The 23,201-nt window shown below is 47.5% G+C and overlaps 1 protein-coding gene across 1 annotated transcript; it reads right to left on the reverse strand.

Moving 5' to 3' along the window:
- Positions 1-6,107: 6,107 nt before the first annotated feature.
- On the reverse strand, positions 6,108-22,816 carry LOC120392943 (butyrophilin subfamily 1 member A1-like). The gene is made up of 7 exons (XM_039517598.1): positions 22,717-22,816; positions 20,682-21,029; positions 17,879-18,160; positions 16,660-16,800; positions 10,575-10,595; positions 9,834-9,866; positions 6,108-6,802 (listed from the first exon to the last, which is right to left on the reverse strand). Exons 1-7 carry the CDS (start codon positions 22,814-22,816, stop codon positions 6,291-6,293), a joined length of 1,437 nt encoding a protein of 478 aa, XP_039373532.1. The 3' UTR covers positions 6,108-6,290.
- Positions 22,817-23,201: the final 385 nt, after the last annotated feature.

Raw genomic sequence — 23,201 nt, forward strand, 5'->3', positions numbered from 1 at the left:
GGAGGGGGTGGCGATCGGGATTTGTTTTCATTGTTTTTGGTTTGGCCAGGTGGCCCTGGGTGGGGGGGCGGTGACTTGGGCGGCGCGATGTGGCGCTGGCGGGGGCGGGGACTTGGGCGGCCTGACACGACACTGGGGGGGTGGAGACTTGGGCGGTGCGATGCGGCGCTGGGGGGGCGGGGACTTGGGCGGCCCAACGCAATGCCCGGGGGGGGGACTTGGGCGGGGCGGGTGGGGACTTGGGTGGTGCACCGCGGCGCTGGGGAGGCGGGGACTTGGGCGACGTGACTCTCAGGGGCGGGACTGGGGCAGTGCGGGGCGGCCGGGGACCGGGGCAGCGTGGACGGGCGCTGGGGGCAGAGACTTGGGTGGCTCAGTGCTCGGGGGGGGCGGGGACTTGGGCGACGCGGCGCTGGGGGGGGTGGAGACTTGGGCGGTGTGATGCGACGCTCAGGAAGGGGTCGGGCAGCGCTTGCGGGGGCAGGGCGGCGCTCTTTTATTTTTTTGCTTGGGGTGGCAAAAATGTTAGAGCCGGCCCTGACTATTACCCCCCAACATATTTGGAGGAATCAGTTAAAATTCCTGCAAACATTTGTGCAGTAAATTAACTAATCTTCTTTTGCTGTCCTTGTGTTCACAGTGATAGAATCATTTAACTAGGGTGAAATTTTCAAATGTGCCAAAGACCTTCTCTGCACATGGGTCGTCCACTGATTTAGTGAAACTTGTGCAACTCTTTCAGTGGCCATTCTTAAACTGGTTCAATAGTTGACTTTAAAAATGGGTTGCACCAATTTAACTATGCATAAAACCTCAAATTGTAAATTAGCTTAATAGTATCCTTCCTTCATTTAGCTTAAGTCAGTAAGGAATTGACATGCTAAACCAATATAAGGCATTCGGAAAAGCAGGTTGCATTAATTAAATAGCTAAACAGTGCAACTATTTTTATGTAGACAAGCTCAAAGTGCTCGGTGCTGCAAGTCTGGGAGGCAGGAGAAGTGAAGCAGCCACGGTGTGCCTGGGGTGGAGATGGAGCAGGGGTGAGCTGGGGCGGGAGGTGTGCCTCAGGGTGGCGGGTGGGGGTTGGGGAGCTGCCGCAAGGGGGTGCCTAAGGGCGGAGTGGGGGAGCTGCCTGGGTGGGGCGCCTCAGGGCGGGGGGGGAGCGCCTCAGGGCGGGGCCAGGGGCGCGGGGTTGGGAGAGGGCACAAGGTGGAAGTTTCGCCTAGGGTGCGAAACATCCTTGCACCAGCCCTGCTCATGGGCAGCAGGACTGGGGGGCTCTGTTATAAGAACACTCAGCCTCAGTGTATGGCACAGGCACACAGCACTGAGATGGGGTGTGGAGCTGATAGACATGTTTGGTGCATGGCCCAGGCACAGAGCACTGGACACGGTGGGGAGCTGAGAATAAGTAGATTCAGTGCATGGCACAGGCACACAGTGCTAACCTGGGGTGGGAAGCTGATGATGGGCGTGTTCAGTCAATGGCACAGTCACACATCACAGAAACTGAGGCAGAGAGCTGGGAATGGACAGCTATAGCTGAAACAAGCTCACCATTCAACAGGTTGTTTTTCTAAGTGCTCTCAAATTGACACGCTTACTGACATTGTCATGAAATTTGCTGGGCCTCATCAGGAATAAGGGTAGGGGTGGTGGGCCTTTTGGTGTTCTTTCACTAAGGTGCTCCTGAGACATGGGCCTATTGCTAGAGCCAATTGTTTGACTATTATTGTTCAATACTTCATATGATCAAGAGACAAAATAACCAAATTGTATTGCCTAAAGACAAAACAGTGCTCTACAAAAAAGAAACATCCATACCCTCCTTCCGGGATGCAATTCTTATCCTGCAGCTTGCTTACCTTAAACAGAAGGTGTGCTTCAAAAATACACCCCAAACCCACTTATATACTGTGGCTGTTTACAAGTGAGAAAACACTTTATACATCACCTAAGATCCAACCCACCAGTTTGTTAAATTGTTCTTCTGTACCTTTTTCATCCCTATTTTGGAGACCATATTCCAAACCACGTGGGTGAAGAAGCACAGCCTAACCAGTGCTAGGACACACCATTCATGTATCCTGGCTTTGACAGGCTTCCTATTTTCTATTGAGAATGCTAACTTCAGTTTTGCAAACTTTGGTGGGATATTTGATATTGGTGAGCAGAATTGTGGGAAGAGCACAATACATTCAGTTAACTTCCCAACACTTCATTCATATATATATATATATGAATGAAGTGTTGGGAAGTTAACTGAATGTATGTATATACATATATGTATAAAAATAGGTTTACTATGCACATAATGCCTAATAATAAGGTATATACTACACTTAATATATATGTGTCAACTAACAGATCCAATAAAAAAGTAACATCATCAAAATATTCTAGTTCTTATTACATTTTTGTGCACATGTGGGGCTGAAATTATGGGTCTGATCTTTTTTACATCTGAAACCCACCAAGTTAATTTATTGACATATTAATTATTATTATTTATTAAACTCTTCAATAAGTGTCCAGTCAATGCTTTGGGCATCCTTAACAATCTTTTAAAAATACTTGTGTGAAGAAAGAGGCCTGGGCACTATCCCAGGAGCAAATAAAATAACCTGGCAGCCACACAATCAGAGCAAACAATGAATAGTGAAGGAGTTGATCTTGCTGTGTGGTTAAGCTTACACTGTGAGTAGTTCCACTGACTTTATGTCAAGCATGTGGTTAAGACACTTCATGGGCCTAAATAAATCCTCTCAGAAACAGCAGACACAGGGCAGATTCCTACTTGATTCCATCTTGTGAATATAAAAATTAAGGAAGAAAACATTAAAACCAGGGAGAAGGGAGCAGGCTCTGGAGCTGTGGCAGAATGAGAGAGTCTTCATCTTCATTGTAACTTGATCTAGACAACAGGAAGGAGGAGTGGGGGGGAACCTCATCATAATGAGCATAGCACTAATTAACACTAAATCATTTAAGTCAAACATTAAAGAGGACACATTAAATAAAAATGGAATAATGACATTGTTAAGTGAACTCTTGCATATTATAGAGAGCTCTCCCATCAGCATAAGAAAACCACCTCTGTGAGCAGCAGAAACTCTGTTAATGGGAGAAGCTCTCCAGCTGACATAGTGCTGTGCACAACAGAACTTTTGTCCCTGTAACTTACGTCAGTCAGGGGTGTTGGTCTATTCACACCCCTGAACAACATAAATTCTGCCAACTTCAGCTGTCGTGTGGACACAGCCTCAGGCTCTTCTCTTTGAGAGAGGAGTATGGTTTAGGATTGTAGTTACCATTTTCCATTGTCCGTTAGGTGGCTTCCCACCTAGCATGCTGGCTCTTGTGGATGGCAGTGTAAGGCACATGCCTGTCTCTGTTCATTGTGCCGGAAGATTAGGTGCCTAAGTCAAGCTTTGTGGGTTGCAGTGTTCTTCTTGTGATGTTCTAAGCACCTAAAAATTAAGTGCGGGTGATGCTCAGCATTGTAACACCTAAGTCCATTCATGGACCCCACCCCCAGTCATTTATATTAGAAGTTCACAGAAAACAAAGACAGAGACCTGGCCGAAGGTGGGGTGTTTCCTTTTTCTCTCTTTAGATCCCATCTTTTAGCTCACGGCCACCCCAGGTGAAGGGGTTTTTCAATGCAATAGCAAACACGAGGCAGTGATCTCATTATACAGTCCCAGTGGAGATGAGGCAAGTGACGCTTTCACCTCAGTGTAGCTACTCAAGGTGATCATTAACCCTCCTAAACACCCCCCAACCCACAGAATTCTCCTTGACCAGTTACACGGAGGTGAAACAACCACTTGCCTTGTCTACACACAGATTGTACAATGAGAGAGAGAAACCTGCACCCTAGTGTAGACAAACCCGCAGAGACTGTCTCTCGGAGCAGGTCCCATCCCATGAACTCCCCTGTGGACACCACATAGGGTTACCATCTGCCCGTATTTCCCCGGACATGTCTGGTTTTTTGGTCTTTAAATAGCCGTCTGGGAGGAATTGGTAATAAGGTTAAAAGGTCCGGGATTTCCCCACCTCCCCTCCCCGCACCTCTGCCCCATGCAGAATGCGGCAGGGCTGATTGGGCGGCTGGGCCTGATTGAGCCGCTCCCATTGGCCTCCAGCAGCCAGAGCCCCTCCTCCGCTCCCTCCTCCCGCTGCCTCAGCACTCTGTAGGGGAGGGGCTGTGTGCTCGGCAGCCTGTTTGGTTTGGCTCCACGTGGCATGGTGGTAAGGGGAGTCCTGGGGGGCAGTCAGGGAGCAGGGGGGGGGGATAGATGGGTCAGGAGTTCCGGGGGGGGGCTGTCAGGGGGCGGGGGTGGGGAGAGGGATCAGAGCAGTCAGGGAGTGGGGGGCGGGGGTTGGATGGGTTGGGAGTTCTGGGGGTCCTGTCATGGGGCAGGGAGTAGTTGGATGGGGCGTGAGAGTCCTGGGAGTCTGTCTGGGGGTGGGGGTGTGGATAAGGGTTGGGGCAGTCAGGGGACAGATAGGGGGTAGGATCCTAGGGGGGCAGTTAGGGTGGGAGGGTCTCAGGAGGGGGCAGTCAGGGGACAAGGAGCAGGGAGGCTTAGGTAGGGGGGTGGGGCTCTGGGGGGCAGTTAGGGACAGGGGTCCCAGGAGCAGGCAGTCAGGGGACAAAGAGTGGGGGTGCTGGGAGTTCTGAGGGGGGCAGTTGGGGGGTGGAAAGTGGGAGGGAGTGGATGGGGGCAGGGCGGGGCTAGGGAAGGGCTCTTCCCCCAGTCCTCTTTTTTGATTGTTGAAATATGGTAACCCTAACACTACAGCAATTGCTGATGGGCAAATGAAATATGAACAGCACAGTTCGTATCTCTTGAGTCATCTCTGAATAAATTCAACGCTGGAAACAAAGAAGAGAGTCAGCACCATGTGTTCAGCCCCCTCTCCACAGAGCCCAGCTGAGGAATTCCTGCTTGACATGGCTGGAGACAGCAGGAGACAGAGCACAGGCTGGATAGCAACATGTCACAGCAAAACCCCAGCTCTCATCAGAGGGACACGCCGGTGTATTCCCTGTTGGTGCTGGGAGGACACAACCAACTAGGGAAGCAAATCCCAGGACTCTGCCTCTAACAACTGCAGCTGGAAAATTCAAAAAGAACAAATCAGAATCATCTTTCATGCTTTATTTACTGTAAAGACCCATCAGAGTGCACAGGAGCTGAGAAGCAGCTTTAATACCCACAACAATGGAAAACAGACCCACAGGTTTTGAGAACAGTTATTTTTAATTACACTAAAATGGCAACAAAGTCAAGGAAGTAACATATTAAATTAACAAGTGACAGTCGCACCTTCAGTGACATTTTATAAATCTCTGTCCCTTTTCTTCTCCCTTCTCTGTCACACTGGTCATTTGTACTCACCATTTTTCTAGCCCTCATTTCCCATCTCTGTTTATTTCTCTGTGTCTTCCCCTCTCCTCTGATCCCTGTCACAGATCATCCCCCTCATGTTCTCCATCATTCCCCAGAGTTTATCCCTTCCCCTCTCACTGTCTCTGGCTGTTTCCCCTCTTCAGAGTGTTTTCCTGTCCTTGTTTTTATATTTAATTTTCACCCCTTTCTCCAGGACTCTCTTTTTTTTGTTTTACTTTCCATCTTTTTCTTGTGTTTTCTCTGGTTCAGCCCAGCCAGCCCTCCCCCCCCAACCCATGACTCTCGCAGTGTTACCAACCCCAGAACTTAATAATCATGAGTCAGAGCCAACGATCATGAAATTGACCCCCCCCAAAACATGAGGGCTCAAACCAATGTATAATGTATCCTGGTTTATCTTCTGATTTTTGAACTCTCCTATCCAGTGTTAACAGCTCTCCTGCAGTTACAGGGAAAAGGTGCCTTGGGCCCCTGCAGCAGGAGCTCTGGCTGGGAGACCTCAATGAGATCCAATGACACAGAGCTGTACAAACTCCTCCCTGCTGCAGCGGAGCTTCCAGCTTCTCCCCAACCCCCCAACCTCTGATTGAGTCATGTTGTGTCCCTGCCACCTCCACCTCTGCCTGTCCCCAGCCCGGCTGTTAGTTCTGCCCCCTGCCCAGCCCCCACCTCTGCCCCTCTGCTCCTCCTGCAGCCCCAGGGGTTCTTCACCCTCCCCATCCCATCCCTGGGGATGCAGGGAGGGGAAGGAGCTTCCAGGGGTCATAGAGATGAGGAGCCAGAGGCTGGATAGATGGGAGTCCTCCAGAGTCATAGAGACTGGGGTGTGTGAGGCTAGAGATGCTAATTTCAGGGTTCCCAGGATCATGGACACAGTCTGAGCTGGGGTCCCAAGACCCAGAGCCAGGGTCGGATTCTCTTCCCAGGGATGGAGCCCGGTGGGAAAGTGAAGATCTGGGTGTCATCACCAGAATCGATAAATGTCACCTGACCCAGTTCACAGTCCAGACAAACCCGGATCCTTTTGGGGACCCGGCTCAGGGGCAGGAGGGTCACAGGGTTGGTGAGAGCCCGGAACTGACCCCACCACCACTCCACAGCCCAGATCCCCCCCTCAGGGCTACGGCTGATCCATCCTTTCCTCCTCACAGGCTCTCTGGCCACCCCCACAGCCCAAAATGTCGCATCCCCCACCTCCACCTCCCAGCAATGTCTCCCCGAGGTGAATCCCTCACAGCCCAGCACACAGAACATAGTGTCAAATCTCTCAGGGTTGTTGGACTGATCCTGCCACATGCCTCCCCATTTCACACTTTTCCGATCCTCAGACAGGACGAGTTTGGGATGAGCTGTGTCTGGATCCAGAGTCACATTCACTGGGGAGAGAGAGAATGAGAGCTTGAGAGTCAGCGCTCAGCCCTGGGGGAGGGTTTGATGGTGTCAATGACAGGATCTGCCCTAGCTGGAGAGTGATTCAGGGAATCTCCTTCCTCCAGGATTTACTCCTCAGTGCTGAGATCTCAGCACAGAGCTGGGGAGAGTCACTCCCCTGGCAGAGACTGTCAGTGACAGGGTGAAAGTATCGGCTGGGCCAGGCCTGAGACTCAGAATCTTTCCCCTCCTGCCCTCACCTCTCCCCAGGGAGGGGACTAGAGACTCTGGGAGCCACAGCAGATGGTACAATTCAGTGATCATTGGCAGAGCTCCCCTCCCCCTCCCACCTTAAATCTCACTGTGTCCCAGCTGCCCCTGTGCTGGACTTTGCTATGGGGCCTCCCCACTGCACCCGGCTGGCTCTGAAAAGTCACAGCTCAGACAATAACAGGCCACATGGTACCATGATTGAACCTGCCCAGAATGTCACTGCTCAGCAGCAGTCACAGCACAAAAGTACATTGGGGCAGGGAGTGAGGGGTTAACACAAGGGCAAGGGGTTCATGGTGGAATGAGGCAGAAGCTACAAGTGTGGGGGAAGCAGGAGCAGATTAGGATTTTGTGGGGCCTTGGGCCAGAGCAAGTGGGGACCCCACCCTACGCCTTCTGCCTGTAGTCCCCCCACCCCCTCATGCTTCTGCTGGGGAAATGGGGTCAGGGCAGAGGGGTTTGCCCTGCTCCACCCACCTGGCACTCCAACTGGCAAGTGGGGCAAGCCCCCGTGCCCCGACCCTGTTCCCCAGCTTGTGTGCCAGATGGGTGGAGTGAGGCAAGCCCGGGAAGCCCCCGAGCCCTGACCCCACTCTCTGGCAGGAGCACCAGGCAGGCAGAGCGGGTTGGGGCACAGGGGCACCCATTTTTCATGTGCTCCCTAATTGGACAGGTCCAGGGTCGGCTCCAGACCCCAGCACGCCAAGCGCGCACGTGGGGCGGCATTTTGCCGGCAGGGCGGCAGGCGGGTCCGGCAGACCTTCCGCAGTCATGCCTGCGGATGCTCCACCAGAGCCGCGGGACCAGCGGACCTCCTGCAGGCATGACTGCGGATGCTCCACCAGAGCCGTGGGACCAGCGAATCCTCCGCAGCTGCGGGAGGTCTACCCGAGCCGCGGGACCAGCACCTCCTGCAGGCATGACTGCTTAGGGCCGCCAAATTCCTAGAGCCGCCCCTGGACAGGGCCTCTGGGCACAGGCCCCATTGGCCCAGTGGCTAATCCGCCACTGGGGGGATGTGTAGATTAGGTGGCTGGTGGAAAGAGGGAGAGGGTCATGCTAGTGATGAGGAAGCTAAAGTGATGTCCTGTTTACCAGAGACACGAGAATGCTGAGATCATGGTCAGGGCTGGCTCCAGGTTTTTTTGCTGCCCCAAGCAAAAAAATAAATAAAAATGGCAGAGTGCCACTCCTTGAAAAGTGCCGCCCCCAAAGACCCGGAATGCTGCCCCTTGAAAAGGGCCGCCCCAAGCACATGCTTGGAATGCTGGTGCCTAGAGCTGGCCTTGATCATGGTGGATGGAGACAGGAGAAAAGAGACAAGCTCCCAGCTCTGATCACAGGAGCTCCCCAGATGTGTAGAATGGAGCCAGAAGAGCCCCTGTCTGGGATCAAGGCTCTGTTCCCCTGCTGGAGACTGGAGCAAGAGTTACACACAGACACAGTCCCTGCTCACCCCATCAGTGTGGGGTCATTGCAGAGCTCCTGGCCTTCTTCAGAGGGGAAAAGATGAAGGAAGAAACAGAGAGAAATTGGAGATCGGCCATCAGCACAAGGAGATAACACAAACTCGCCCTGGAGAAGTGGCTATGGAGGTGCATGTCCCACTGGCAGGGCCGGCTCAGGCACCAGCAAACCAAGCACGTGCTTGGGGCAGCACATTTTCAGGGGCGGCATTCCAGCCAGCCTTTTTTTTTTCCTGGGGCAGCAACAGCCTAGAGCCAGCCCTGGCAGCAGCAGTGCGTCCTGCATGGGGGGCGCCCTGGGGCTGCTGCAGTTCATGTCAGGGAGCAGCACCCGTACCTTATGGCCAGGAGGGCTCCGAGTGCAGGACACTTGGGCTGGGGGCCGCCCCGTGGGGTGCAATGAGCCGCCTGCAGGTGCTGCAGGGCAGCCGTCCCCCAGTGCCACAGCTGGGGCTGGGCGAAGCAGCCTGAGCTGCCTGAGCTGCAAGGTAGCCAGGAGCAGCAGGAGCAACGAGGCCATAGTGGGGACTGGTGCCCTGGAGCTGCCGTGCGGAGCCCGCGTCCCGCTCTCCAGGGCTCCGCTCCCACTGGGGCTGCACTGCCCCGGCTCCTCAGCCCTCTGCCGGGCGATCCCCCAGCTCTGCCCTCCTGGGTCCTGGCCAGTCCTGGAGGTGGGAGCCTTGGCTGGAGGGATCCTGAGCTAAGGTGCGGCCCAGGAGCTCCGCTGCTTACCCCAACCCTGCCAGCGCCAAACTGGCTGGAGGCGAAAGGGGAGCGGGCGGAGTCAGCACTGGTGGGGGGAAGCCCAGCGCTGGGGCAGCAGGGAGTGTGGGTGGGATGAGGGGGAGAGCCCTGGGTTGGGGCGGCAGGGGGTGCGGGTGGGGTTGGTGGGGAGAGCCCAGCACTGGGGCGGCAGGGAGGTTCAGGGGGAGCCGAGGGCTGGGTGGGGGGGCTGCCAAAAATATTTTGCTTGGGGCGGCAAAAAACCTAGATCTGGCCCTGCCCACTGGATCTGTACAATGAGTGGCAGCTGCTGTCACAGATCTCTGCAGGGTGCAGTGCACATGCGGGCGGTGGAGGGGCAGGAAGAGTAGATGCAATGTGCTATAGATTCATTATGGTGTGGTAGGACATAGGCACAAACCCCTACTCACCTTGTGATGTGCCATGAAATGCAGGGTGCAGGGTAGATCTCTGCCCTGAACTATCACGGCCACTCCCACATTCAAGGAAAAAGAGGCACATTGCCTCATAGGGACTGGTATTTGGACATTGATAAAATATGATCTTTAATTACCTTCTTCTATAGGTGCCACAGATCTTCTCCACCCTAAAAACAACCACATAATTAGAGGTGAGAGCTGATCTGAACAAGCATTGCATAAGTCAATATTGTACAAACTAATACAATGAGGGAAAAAGAAAGTTGTAAGTTCATCAGAACCTCCACTGGGTTGCATGTGTCTCTCTCCCAGGGTGGATCTTACTGCAGAGTTAGCTCAGGATCGTACCTGGCTTTGCCCCAATCTGTTTATTGCACAAGCACAAAAACTCTGATTCAAGTTTGTTGGTGCTTTACACCCAGGCTGGCTGGGAAGGCTTTGGGTATAGGCTGTAGCCCAGATACCACTTTAATTCAGGTTGGTTACCTGGCCACTTTGCAATGTGGAGGGAGGTTAATCATCTCAAGGGCTGATAGTCCTCCACTGCCTTTCCACAATTCCTCCTGGGCCATATTTTCTTGGCCACTACCTACTTTACTATTGTATTGCTTATCAATTTTTCAAATTAGCTTTTGGTGTGAAATTCATCCAGTTTAGCCTTTTCCCACATTTTATAAAGTTATATTACAAAACAACCCACCCCCAAAATAAAATAAGAATAAGAATAATAAAAAGCAAACAAGGTTTCCTATTGCAACAATTTTAAAAATTAAATTTAAAAGCAAACAACTCCACCACAATTAAACAAAACTCCCACATGAGACTCCAAAATAGTACAAAAAGTTTCTTGTCAGAGGAAGGATAATGACACTTACTTATTTCGTTATCTCGTTTGTCTAAAAATTAAAGAGAAACAAATATACATTTTGTTAGGCATTTCCCTTTTCTTATGTTTTATTTCTCTTTATCATCTATATGACAGTGAAGGCTGAGAGAAATCAACCTCCTCTTCAGGATATCAGACAAGAGGATCCAGTGGTACCTTCTGATCTTAAACTCTGTGACTCTGTGGCTTTATTGCTTATCAGTATTTCAAATGAGCTTTTTATGTGAAATCTCTCCAGTTTAGCACTTCCCCACATTTTACAGAATTACACTAACCCTTCCAAAAAAAAAGAATAGTAATAAAAAGCAAGAAAACAAACAAAAAGAGGTTTCATATATTGCAACAAAATTGTAATAGTTAAATTTAAAAGCAAACAACTCCACAACAATTATGAGGATCCCATTAGGTACAAAATATTTCCTGTCAGAGGAAGGATAATGGCACTTACCAATTTCTGTATGTAGTTTGCCTAAAAATTAAACAGAAATACACATATTGTTCATTCAGAGTTTCCCTTTTCTTATGTTTAATTTCTCTTTATCATCACTACAACAGTTAAGATGAAGATATTAGTTTTATTCAATCGCCTATTAAAGAGGTCAGACTAGACCAGTGGTGTCAAAACATTTCCTGTTGCCCCCCCGACATTTCCAGTAATGGAATCCATGTGCCCCCCCCCCCATTACTGCACAGTTGACTCAGCAGAGGAGCTTGGGCTGAAAGCGGAGATGGGCAAAGAACTGGGGATAAGAGGAGAGCTGGGAATAGAGGTGGAGCTGGCCTGGGGGCAGAGAGGGAATGAGGGCAGAGCTGGGCTGGGAGTGGAGCAGAGGACGGAGTGGAGCTGCTGCTGGGGTTGGAGCTGGGGTGGGAGCAGAGTAGGGCTTGGTGGCGCTTCCTCCCTTCCCCGCGTAGGGGCTGGCCAGGGCCCTGTTGCGCACACACCCTTGAACATTCCTCCATATACCCCTAGGGGACCCTCCCCACTGTTTGGGGACCACTGGACTAGAGGATCTGGTCATCCCTTCTGGTCATAAACTCTGCGACTCTATGATTCTATTGATCATTAATGTATATGACAGTAAAGGCTGAGAAAAATCAATCTCCTCTTGAGGACGTCAGAGAAGAGGATCCAGGGGCTCCTTCTGGACTTTAAGTTTGTAATTCTATTGCTTATCGGTTTTTCAAATTAAATTCTTGTGTGAAATCGATCCAATTTAGTGTTTCCCCACATTTTATGAAGTTACACTAATAAACAAATCAAAAAACAACAATAACAAAAAGCAAGCACACAAACAAAAAACAGATTAAATATTGCAACAGAACTCTGAAAGTTAAATTTAAAAGCAAACAACTCCACAACAATTAAAAAACCTCCCACATCAGGATCCAATTTGGTACAAAAAATAAATTTTGTCTGAGAAAGGATAATGACACTTACCAATTTCTATATCTCGTTTGCCTAAAAATCAAATAGAAATACATACATTGTTTGTTGTTTCCCTTTTCTTATGTTTTATTTCTCATTATCATCAATTTCTATTTCTATTCAGTTTCTTCTTAACGAGACCAGACGAGATGATCTGGTCATCCCTTCTGGTTGTAAACTCTGTGATTCTATTCGAATCATAGAATCATAGGAGAGAAAGTCTAATCTCTTAGCACTTGTGGCAGAAGTAAGTATTATCTAGACCACCCCTGACAGGTGTTTGTCTAACCTGCTCTGTAAAATCTCCAATGATGGAGATTCTACATCCTTCCTGGGCAATTTATTCCATTGCTCCACTACCCTGCCTGTTAGGAAGTTTTTCCTAATGGCCAACCTAAACGTCCCTTATTGCAATTTAAGCCCATTGCTTCTTGTCCTACCCTCAGAGGTTAATGAGAACAATTTTTCTCTCTCCTCCTTGTAACAACCTTTCATATACTTGAAAACTGTTATCCTGTCCCCCCTCAGCCTTCTCGTCTCCAGAGTAAACAAACCCAATTACTCTATTGCTTACCAATTAATCAAATAAGCTTTTTGTGTGAAATTTATCCAGGTTAGCTTTTCCTCACATTTTATAATGTTATATCCCACCCCCATGAGAATAATCATTAAAAAAATATGCAAACAAAAACGTGTTTAATAAATAAATAAAAAGAGTACATTTAAAAGCAAACAACTCCACAACAATTAAACAATCTGCCTGTGATGGAATACACCAGTTTAAAACCATGCCCTTTGGACTTCATGGGGACACTGCCACTTTCCAGCAGCTGTGTCTGCATGGGTCCTACATGGCCACCTCCATTGACGATATCATCTACAGTGACAGCTGGGTCAAATATATGAAGCACGTAACTGTGGTATTTTGGATTCTCAAGGAGGCAAGTTTGATGCCCAAGCCAACCAAGTGTCAGCTGGCCACCCAAGAAGTCACTTATCTAGGGTATGCTGTGGTGGTTGTGGTGGTGGTGGGGGTGGGGGGCGGAGGGAAGCTATGACCTTTGGTGAAAAAGTCCAAGCCCTAGTGGCCTGCAGGATACTACTAACATTTCATCCCAAACTCCATTACAATGGCTGCTCCTTTGACAGACCTGGTTAAGGGCACTGCACCCAAAAGGATCCATTGAACCAAAAGCTGTGACAAAGCATTTAGGGCATTACAAGACCTGTTGACCCATGAGCCAGTAATATCCCCCCCCACCCTTCCAGCCCTGCAGATCATGTTCCAACTGGAGAAAGGGCTGAAAAGGGAGCAGCCCAGCTCAGAAGGAAGAGGCATGGGAGGAGGACAGACTTACCCTGAAGGTTACTGACAAGGGCATGGGAGCAGCCTCCCTGAGGGACTGACTACATGCTTAGGCCCTGTTGGGGCTGATGGTTTGGTGCCTTTTCTTTTTCTTTTCACCTTATCTTGGACTTGAAGCTGGGGAAGCCCAGCAGCTGGTAGGAAGTGACCCAAGGAGGGTTATTTGGAGGATATCTTTGGGGGGGCCAGGCACTGTTGACCCTCCTAGGGTGCTGGATCAGAGCCCAGTGTAGTGGGTGGGCCTGGGCTCCCCAATCACTGCCTACCTCACTGCACCTCTGATTAAAAGAGGGCCAGAACTGCAAGACCTGCCCACTGGGAGGCAGCACTAACTGTGGTAACCACTAGGCCACCTAACCCACCGATGCATAGATGCCAACTCTGTGGGTGCTCCAGGGCTCAAGCATCCATGGGAAAAACAATAGGGGGTGCTCAGTGCTCACCAGCTGGCCACTGATCAGCTATTTGGAGATGGACTCTGGGGCTGGCTCAGCACCCAGGGACTGTGGCACCACCTGTACTTCACCCCTTCCTTCCTCTGCTCCACCTCTTCTTCCGAAGCCCCTGCCACTCACTCCTCTCTGCCTCCTGAGAAGGTGAGAAGCACTTGGGAGAGGGGGTGGGGAGGAGTGAGCATCCGGCAGAGGGCCCTCTGAGGAGTGGGCAGAGAGGAGTGGGTGAGAGGTGCTCAGGAAACACATATACATGTTTATTATGAGCTTTCCTTCCCTTATGTGTTGTTTCTCTTTATCATCAAAGTTAAAGCCGGGTGATTATTTCTATTCAATTTTCTCTTTTCTATTGCTTCCCCACCACCCCAAATAAGATATTGGCGTGAATTTTGTCTAATTTAGATTTAACCCAAATTTTATTAAACTAGATTATCACACCCTGTCCTGGGGCACATCCCCATCCCAGTCAGGAAAAGACGAAAACTCCTCGGGGCTCAACTGGAATTAAAAGGGCATCCTGCAGGGCCTACTCCCCTTGGAGCAAATGATCTTGAAAGGGAGAGTTTGTCACAGGAAGTGGGAGGCTACTGGAACTCAGAGGTAGCTGATTCTTACAACAGAGCCACTGGAAGACAACTTGTGAACCTCTGCCACTGACAAGGATCCTTCAGACCAGGTACAAGCTGACTGCAGCAGGGAGCGGTTGAAGATAAACCCTGTCTGGGATCTAGCTGCACTGAAACTTCTGTCACGAATCCACTTGATCGGTGCTCCACCCCCAGCTTTTCAACAGTTTCAAGAGTCTTCAGTCTGCCAGACACCCAGGAGGAAGAGAGAAATGCCTAGGGAAAGCCACATGGCTTCACCAGGGCTGGCTCCAGGCACCGGCTTAGCAAGCAGGTGCTTGGGGCGGCCGCTCCGGAGAGGGTCGACAGGTCCAGCTATTTGGCGGCAATTCGGTGGAGAGTCCCTCACTCTCAGCTGGAGCGAAGGACCTCCCGCTGAATTGCTGCAGATTGCAATCGTGATTGCGGCTGGTTTTTTTTTTTTTTGGCTGCTTGGGGCGGCAAAACCCCTGGAGCCAGCCCTGGGCTTCACCACCTCCTTAGACTGGACCTCTCGGCCTTCAGCACTCCTGCTTTGCACGCTGAGCTCTGTTCAGTGAGTCCAACTGAGATACTCCTGGTAGAGACTTGCACACTCTTCAGGGATAAACACACCTCACCAAGCACTTGCAGTGGTACTCAAAGAGCGTTGTCAAAACACTCGGGTGTATTAGTCAACTGGACATCGCATAGGAAGGTTATCATACAGAATTGAAAGTTAAAGCATAGACCATTCTGGTCATCCCAGAGCCCAGATTCTATAGTGAACCCCACTGTTCAAGCTCGGTCTGTTTCTCCATCTGACCTCCTTGTTCAGACTCCAGGTTAGAGCCCTGACTCCTTCCAGCAGCCAACTCGTATCTCCCACTTCATACCTCTCCAGTCCTTTGTTCTTGAGCTGGGCAATGTTGCACAGCTTCCCTGCTTAGATGTGGGGAAACCCATCTCCTTCTGGGTTGTTGGTTGCTAGGGGTCAATATCCGGTATCTGGATTTGCCACTGTCTTCTCTGATGCTCCATTGATATGGGGTCTAAGGCCCATAATACCAATACTGATGTTTCTTAGCCCAAGAGCAAACAGTCCTTTTCTCGTCACTGGGTAACAATGTCACATATAGAGGAAACTGAGGCATACATAGATTTTATAAAAATACTGCAGAAAATTCCCACTTCATCACATTTTCATTGACAAGCCAGACATCTATAGATTCTTCTGAAGGACTCTGAGACTAAGGGCTGGTCTGCATTGAAAGCTTACACCCCCTCAGACATGTAGCTAGGGCCAGTCTCACCCCCTAACTGGAAGGATTTTTAAAGGGAGAGGGTTCTCTGGAAACATCCAATCGGGCCCTAAAATGGTCCAGCCTCTTACACACACATCAACCCTCCCCTGCCCAACAAACACAGAAATAAAAATAAATCAAAGAAACCAACAAGTCTATATACAATTTTGTGACTAGTCAAAATTTGTATTTGTGGAAAAAGGGAAATTGAAACTTACCAACTTCTTCCGTAAGTTTCCCTTAAAAATACAGAAATAAATATAAATTATTTTCCTCTCCCTGCTTCATGAAACAGTGTTAAAAGACAACATCCTATAGGTACAAAATTCATTAGGAGGATGGAGAGATAAGTCCAATTTATTTGGAAATTGGGCAGATATTCTTTATGGACAAAGTGAACCCAGAGCATGGACAGCTGTGTCTGAGTTATGTGACAGTTGATATTTTTTTTTCGTAACTGAAGAAGAAATGTGTTTATTTACTGATTTACCACAGAGGCATTTCTGTTGGGCCTATCACTGTAATATCGAGGTGCACAACACTTTGTTAGCAAAAAAGATCTTTGAAGTACAAATATGACAGGCTAGGCTCTGCAGAACCTTGTCTCAAGCGGGACAGAGACAGACAGTGACAAGCCCCCGAGAACTGGGAAGATGGGGAGATGGAGGACTGAGCAGAACACAGATGTATCTGCTATGATCTGATTCTTTGGTTCAGTTCTACAGCCTAAGAGTCTCCTCCCTCTTATTTTACTACCCTCAACTCTGCCACCACCCTCTATCAATACCCCCACCTCCTGCCACACACACACCTTGCCCCCACCCTCTATTAATAAAGTTACATGGATTCTTCTTCTTTATTTAGGTCAAGATCAGCAGGTCACATGTTCTTTTAATATAAAATTCCAAAATTCCTCTTATTTATTTATAAGAATAAAACCTTTATATACAGTGTATTTCTCCTTTTGATATTTACCTTTCATTTTAAAGAGATAAACAGTGAGGCCAATGAAACCAAACAAAACCACCAGGATCACATTCAGAGCCACCATCCAGGAATTCACCCTCGGGAAAAATGGATCTGAAAAAAAAAACACACCCAGAAATTGCCTTTGTTTGGAAGCAGGGATGAAAATCAGAAGTTTTTATTCCATACAAATATATAAATAGCACCCAGGAGGATTTCTGTGAGATAAGAATGAAAGAATGGCCATGTCTACACTACACAAAATACCAGAAAATGAATTTTAAAATGGTTCCATTCAACACAGATTTTACACTGATTTATCCTGGAAAAAATAGACCTGATTTGATCCATTGCTATTCAGAGAGCCATAGAATTCAGGGGCAAATTCTCTGCTCATAAAACCACACTGACTTCAATAGAGTTACACCAGCAAAGAATTGAATCTCTGTTGTTCATCAGTATTCAGAAATTGTCAGATTAATTAGAATATTTTTGAAAAATCCACTATTACCCCCCAATATTTGAAGGAATCGCAACCACAAATTTCTCCAAACATTCTGTAGCCAATGAATTACTCTTCATTTACTGTTCTTGTATTCACAGTGATTCAGACATCCACCCAGGATGGAATTTTGGAAATGTACCTAAAGCTGATTAAATTTGCAAATTTGTCATTTGCAAATTTGACACCATCAGTTTAGGATTAAACAAAGACTGTGAATGGCTTGCCAACTACAGAACCAGTGTCTCCTCCCTTGGTTTTCACACCTCAACTGCTAGAACAGGGCCTCATCCTCCCTGACTGATCTAATCTCATTATCTCTAGCTTGCTTCTTGCTTGCTTATATTTACCTGCCCCTGGAAATTTCCACTCTTGCATCCGAAGAAGTGGGCATTCACCCACGAAAGCTCATGCTGCAAAACGTCTGTTAGTCTATAAGGTGCCACAGGATTCTTTGCTGCTTTAACATTAAATGTACATGAAACCCAAAACTTTGATAAACTAAATACTTACAATGAAGGGAACTAAATTGTCTAAGCTGTGAACCTGTAAAGATACCAGCCTCCCATCTTCTGTGTTTGTATGTGGATTATGAAATATCCACCACAGACATTTCAGTTCTTGTTTTCCTATATTTTGTTTTGTTTCTAGTGGTGGTGAGTTCAATGTGGGATTTGTATGGTAACTGACCTGCTATGTACATCGCTGATTCCTTTTCTTGATTGAGAATGGTGTTCCTGAAGCAACAGGACAAGTTTTGGTTTGACTGTTCTGTTATAATGATCGCAGTTTCTGTTTCAAACAGGTCGTTATCCCCTCTCAATTTTGTTTCAGAGAGTGATGGTAAATGTCGTCCATTGAGATCTTTCCACAGCACCTCAGGCTCTGGGTACCAACCAGCTGATCGACAAACCACCCAGATCCCTCCATCCCTGTGACCCTCAACAGAGATGAGAGGAGCAGAGCCCAGACCTGAGGGGAAATACATGAAGGTGTCAATTCCATGAATTAATTTATAAAGCAGAAGGGATGAGGGACAGTTTGTGGATCCCTTACTCACACTAGAAATCACTAAAAGCAACAAAGAATCCTATGGCACCTTATAGACTAACAGACGTTTTGCAGCATGAGCTTTCGTGGGTGAATACCCACTTCTTCGGATGCAAGAGTGCCACAGGATTCTTTGTTGCTTTTACAGATCCAGACTAACACGGCTACCCCTCTGATACTAGAAATCACTAATTCATGTGGGTAGTCAGTAGAACAGATAAATGAATACTGGAATGGCTGAAATCCCAATATTCATGGACACAAAAAACATAAACAAATATTTAAAATAAGTTCACTGAGTCAGTGGGAGATATTGTTGTCTCAACACAGGAGCAACTGAGTGCTGAGCAACTTTGGAGATATGACAATGTAGATACCTGAATAGGATCTGAAATTTTGAAAATCTGATAATTAGTGCTTTGGATAGACATATTTATTATTTAAAAGTCTAAGTGGCTTCACGGTTGCAGTGTCAAAGCAGCAGGGGAGAAATGCTAGGTCTTGTCTAAGAGTGGTAAATACATAATTAGTAATATGATTATGGTATGATTATAATATAATTATGTTGCATCTTATACAAGATGTGTCATGTAAGATGTCAATGGAAAAGGTATGATTTGCTGAATGTGGTGATCCTATTTGTATGCATGTATCATTTTTGTATCTGGTGTTACGAATATCGACTATGCATCTGTATTTCAAATGTGCTTATCCTGGGTAACACCCACAACTAGCCTTTCAGGTACAACAGTGAAGAAGCTAAACAATGCTAATGGCCAATCAGCAAAAACAATAGGGCATGGAAAAGTCCTGTTCTCACTGGGGGACACTTCAGACAGGCTATGGATAATGGCTGCCTTGACTCATCAAGCATGCAGGGGCATCTGACTAGATCACATGATACTGAACTCCATTTTGGTACCTGTATTTTTCCACAAACTGGGCTGGGAACCTGGCTTGGAACAAAGGGGTTCTTGCCATATGGAAGAAACTATAAAAGGGGGAAGTGACATCACCAACAGGCCTCACTTTCCCCACAACTCCACATGTGGATATACCTCTGGAAGAGCACAGACCTTGAACTGGGGAAGTGCTGGTCCTGGGTGGGAAAGAAGGAAACCCTGCCTGTGTATGAAACATTTACAAACTGCTTGTACTATCTAATAGGGTGAGACACTGTTTGATTCAAATCCTGTGCAATATACAGGGCCGGCTCCAGACCCCAGCGCGCCAAGCGCACGCTTGGAGTGGTGTCCCGTGGGAGGGTGGCAGGCGGCTCCGGTGGACCTCCCGCAGACGTGCCTGCGGGAGGTCCACCGGAGCTGCGGGACCAGCGGACCCTCCGCAGGCACGTCTGCGGGAGATCCACAGCAGCTTCAGGACCGGCGACCGCCAGAGCGCTCCCCATGGCGTGCCGCCATGCTTGGGGCAGCGGAAATCCTAGAGCCGCCCCTGGTAGTATATTAGGCTTAGACTGTGTTTTTGTCTATTTGCTAAGTAATCTACTGTGATCTGTTTCCTATAACTTAAAATCACTTAAAAAGTCTATCTTTCTGTTCTTAATTTATTTTATATTTTTTACCTAAAACAGTTTGATTTGAGTGAAGTGTTTGGGAAAAATCTCAGCTCAGTTAACAAAGGTTTTGTGTATATCCCTCTCCACATCGAGGGAGTGGCGAACTGGGTAATTGTAATTATCTTTACTGGTCAGACTTTTGACCAGGGTAGGACGGTACAGCTCCAGGGTCCTAAGCTGGGAAGCTGGGGGGTGTTTTGGCTGAAGCCTCACTATTGTTGTTTCATTAGTGCCTGGCCAGATGCATCATGCACAGAGATGGGTGTGGTCCCTGCCTGTGGATGTTGGTGTGAGTGCAAATGTGGAGGGCTTTGCAGCTTGTTGCAATGTCACAGTGCAAGAGGGAACCCAGACTGGTGAGACAGAAGGCTCAGCTGTACCCCAGTTCCAGGTGGCACCCCAGGGGGAACCTGTCACACCCACCACCACTATCACCATTATACAGTCTCAGCAAATAAAAACACTGCATTCGATTTTAACTACTCCCTGAAGCAACAACCAACAGTGAACTGATGAGAAGGCCATAAATTTCTGGCAGTCCCACCTCAGCCACACATCCTAGAAATGACTGCAGAGCAACTGGAAGGCCATATGTGTCCAGAAATCCTTTCCCTCTTAACTAAAGGCCGCTTTGGGGTCAATTAAGATTGGGCAAAAAAGTGCCTTGGCCATCCTTGAAAATGTTTTTAGTAACATGTTGGAAAAGTTTCCAGCATATTTTTCCTAATATGAAAGTGGCTGTTTGCTGAAAGTTAGACACAGTGTGTGATTGTAAAATATTGCACAAGCAGGGAGTCATGGTTGTTGTAATAAGAAAGAACAAAGCCTGCAAATTGCACAAAGCTAAAACTGTCACAAGCTACTGACCTGCTACTCGCAGTTCCAATACTGTTTCTTCATAAAAAGTATCTTCTTGAACAAAGCAGTGGTATTGTCCTTCATCAGAAAGTCTGATATTGGGAATCCTCAAGGGAACATTTCCATCTGTGAGTCCGTCTTTCAAAAGCTCTGTTCTTCTCCAATACTCTGGCATCTGCCCATCATACTGATCCTTCCCACCACGATACAGGTGCACAAAGGATGCAAACTCAGATCGGAACCATCTCACCTCCATGTTTGCAGCGCTCATCCGGGGGGACAGGTGACAGGGTAACACAGCTTCCTGACCCAGGACGGCAGTGACAGGGTCACGGGGTCCAATCACTGTGAACTTTGCTGGAAAATGCACCAGGACAACAACAACAAAATTAGCTCAGAGGAAAGAGGGAATTTGATACGAAGGACACATGCAACAGCTTCCATTTCACACAAACTTTCCAAAAAGTTCAGCCAGAGGCAGACACTCGACATGGAACATTTCAGCCTGAATGTTTAAGAGAGAGCAGTGCTCATGGGCAGCAGGACTGGGGCTCTGTGATAAGAACACTCAGCCTCAGCGTATGGCACAGGCACACAGCACTGAGATGGGGTGTGGAGCTGATAACAGGTAAGTTTGGCAGATGGCCCAGGCACAGAGCACGGGACACGGTGGGGAGCTGAGAATTGGTAAGTTCAGTGCATGGCACAGGCACACAGTGCTGACACAGGGTGGGAAGCTGAAGACAGGTGTATTCAGTCCATGTCACAATCACACATCAGAGAAACTGATGCAGAGAGCTGGGAATGGACGTGCTCAGTGTATAGTTGAGACAAACTTACTATTCAACAGCCCATTTTTGTAAGTTCTCTCAAACTGACATGCTTACTGACATTGTCTTGAAATTTGCTGGGCCTCAGCAGGAATAAGGGTAGGGTTGACCGGCCATATTTGGTGTTTTTTCACCAAGGTGTTCCTGAGACATGGCCATATTGCTAGAGCCAATTGTTGGACTATTATGGTTCAATACTTCATATGCTCAAGAGACCAAATAACCAAACTGAGCGAAAATTATTGCTTAAAGACAAAACAGTGCACTACGAAAAGGAGACATCCGTACCCTCCTCCTGCAAAGCAATTTTTATTTTGCAGAGTGCTCACCTTACACACTTGGTGTGCTTGAAAAATACACCCCAAACCCACTTATACTTTTACCATGAGTGTCTACAAGTGAAAAAGCACTTTATACATCACCTAAGATCCAACCTACCAGTTTCTTAACTTGTTTGGTACCTTCCTTAACCCTGTTTTGGATACCACATTCCAAACCAGGTGGGTGCAGAGGTACATCCCAACCAGTGCTAGGACACACCTTTCCTATTTTCTACTGCGAACAGTAACTTCAGATTTGTTAAGTGTTGTGGGATATTATATATTGGTGAACAGAATTATGGGAAGAGCATAATACATTCAGTTAACTTAACTTCCAAACACTCCCTCTCTCTCTCTATTGTATATTAAATTATGTGCATGGTATATTATACTGTGCACATAATGCCTAAGAATATGGTGTATACTATACCTAATATATGTGTTAGCAAACAGGCCCAATTAAAAAGTCACATGACATCAATATATTCTGGTTCTTCTTATGTTTTTGTGCACAAGTGAGTCTCAGACTATGGCTCTGATCTTTTTTACATCTGAAACCCACTAAGTCATTTGATTTTATTATTTATTATTATTATTAAACTCTTCAGTAAGTGTCCACCCAATGCTCTGGGCATCTTTTAAAAATACTCATGTAAAAGAAACTGATCTGTGCATGATCCAAGGAGCAAATAAAATAACCCAGCAGCAACACAATCAGAGCACAGCACAACAAATCAGAGCAAACAATGAATAATGAAGATGCTGATTTTGCTGTGTGGTTAAGTTTACAAACTGTGAGTAGTTACATTGACTTTGAGTGAAGCATGTTGTTAAGAGACTTCAGGGGCCTAAATAAATCCTCTAAGAAACAGCAGACACAGGGCAGATTCCTACCTGATTCCGTCTTGTGAACATAACAAGTAAAGAAGAAAACAATAAAACCAGGGAGAAGGGAGCTGGCTCTGGAGCTGTGGCAGAATGAGAAAATCTTCATCTTCATAGTAACTTGATCTAGACAACAGGAAGGAGAAGGAAAAATCCTCATCATCATGACCATAACACTGACTAACATTAAATCATTACAATCAAACGTTAAAGAGGACACAGTAAATCGAAAAAGAACAAATACATTGTTAAATTGACTCTTTCATATTATGGAGTTAGAACAGCCATTCAATTACAGTTGAAAATGTGTTCCTTTAAGACTCTGATTTTGTCCCATCCCTACAAAATCCACATTAAAAAAAACTCAGATCAGTGTAAAAGTTTGTAGTAATTCCATCAAGGGAGAAAAAAGTTGTAAGGAATGAGAAACAGTGTGTGTGTGTGTGAGAGAAAGAAAGATTCTTGTTTTTTTTTTTTACCCAGTTTTTTTCTTT

This window comes from Mauremys reevesii, unplaced genomic scaffold (assembly GCF_016161935.1).
Source record: "Mauremys reevesii isolate NIE-2019 unplaced genomic scaffold, ASM1616193v1 Contig13, whole genome shotgun sequence".
Taxonomy (NCBI): Eukaryota; Metazoa; Chordata; order Testudines; family Geoemydidae; genus Mauremys; species Mauremys reevesii.

Excerpts from the sequence above, each read along its gene's own strand:
- LOC120392943 (XM_039517598.1), bottom strand. The coding sequence starts at position 22,816 with ATGAAGATTTTCTCATTCTGCCACAGCTCCAGAGCCAGCTCCCTTCTC. Across the intron at positions 10,596-16,659 it reads GAAATACACTGTATATAAAG|ACAAACGAGATAACGAAATA; the intron begins GTTTTATTCTTA and ends TTTAATTTTTAG. Across the intron at positions 6,803-9,833 it reads TGTGGCACCTATAGAAGAAG|TGAATGTGACTCTGGATCCA; the intron begins GTAATTAAAGAT and ends CTCTCTCCCCAG.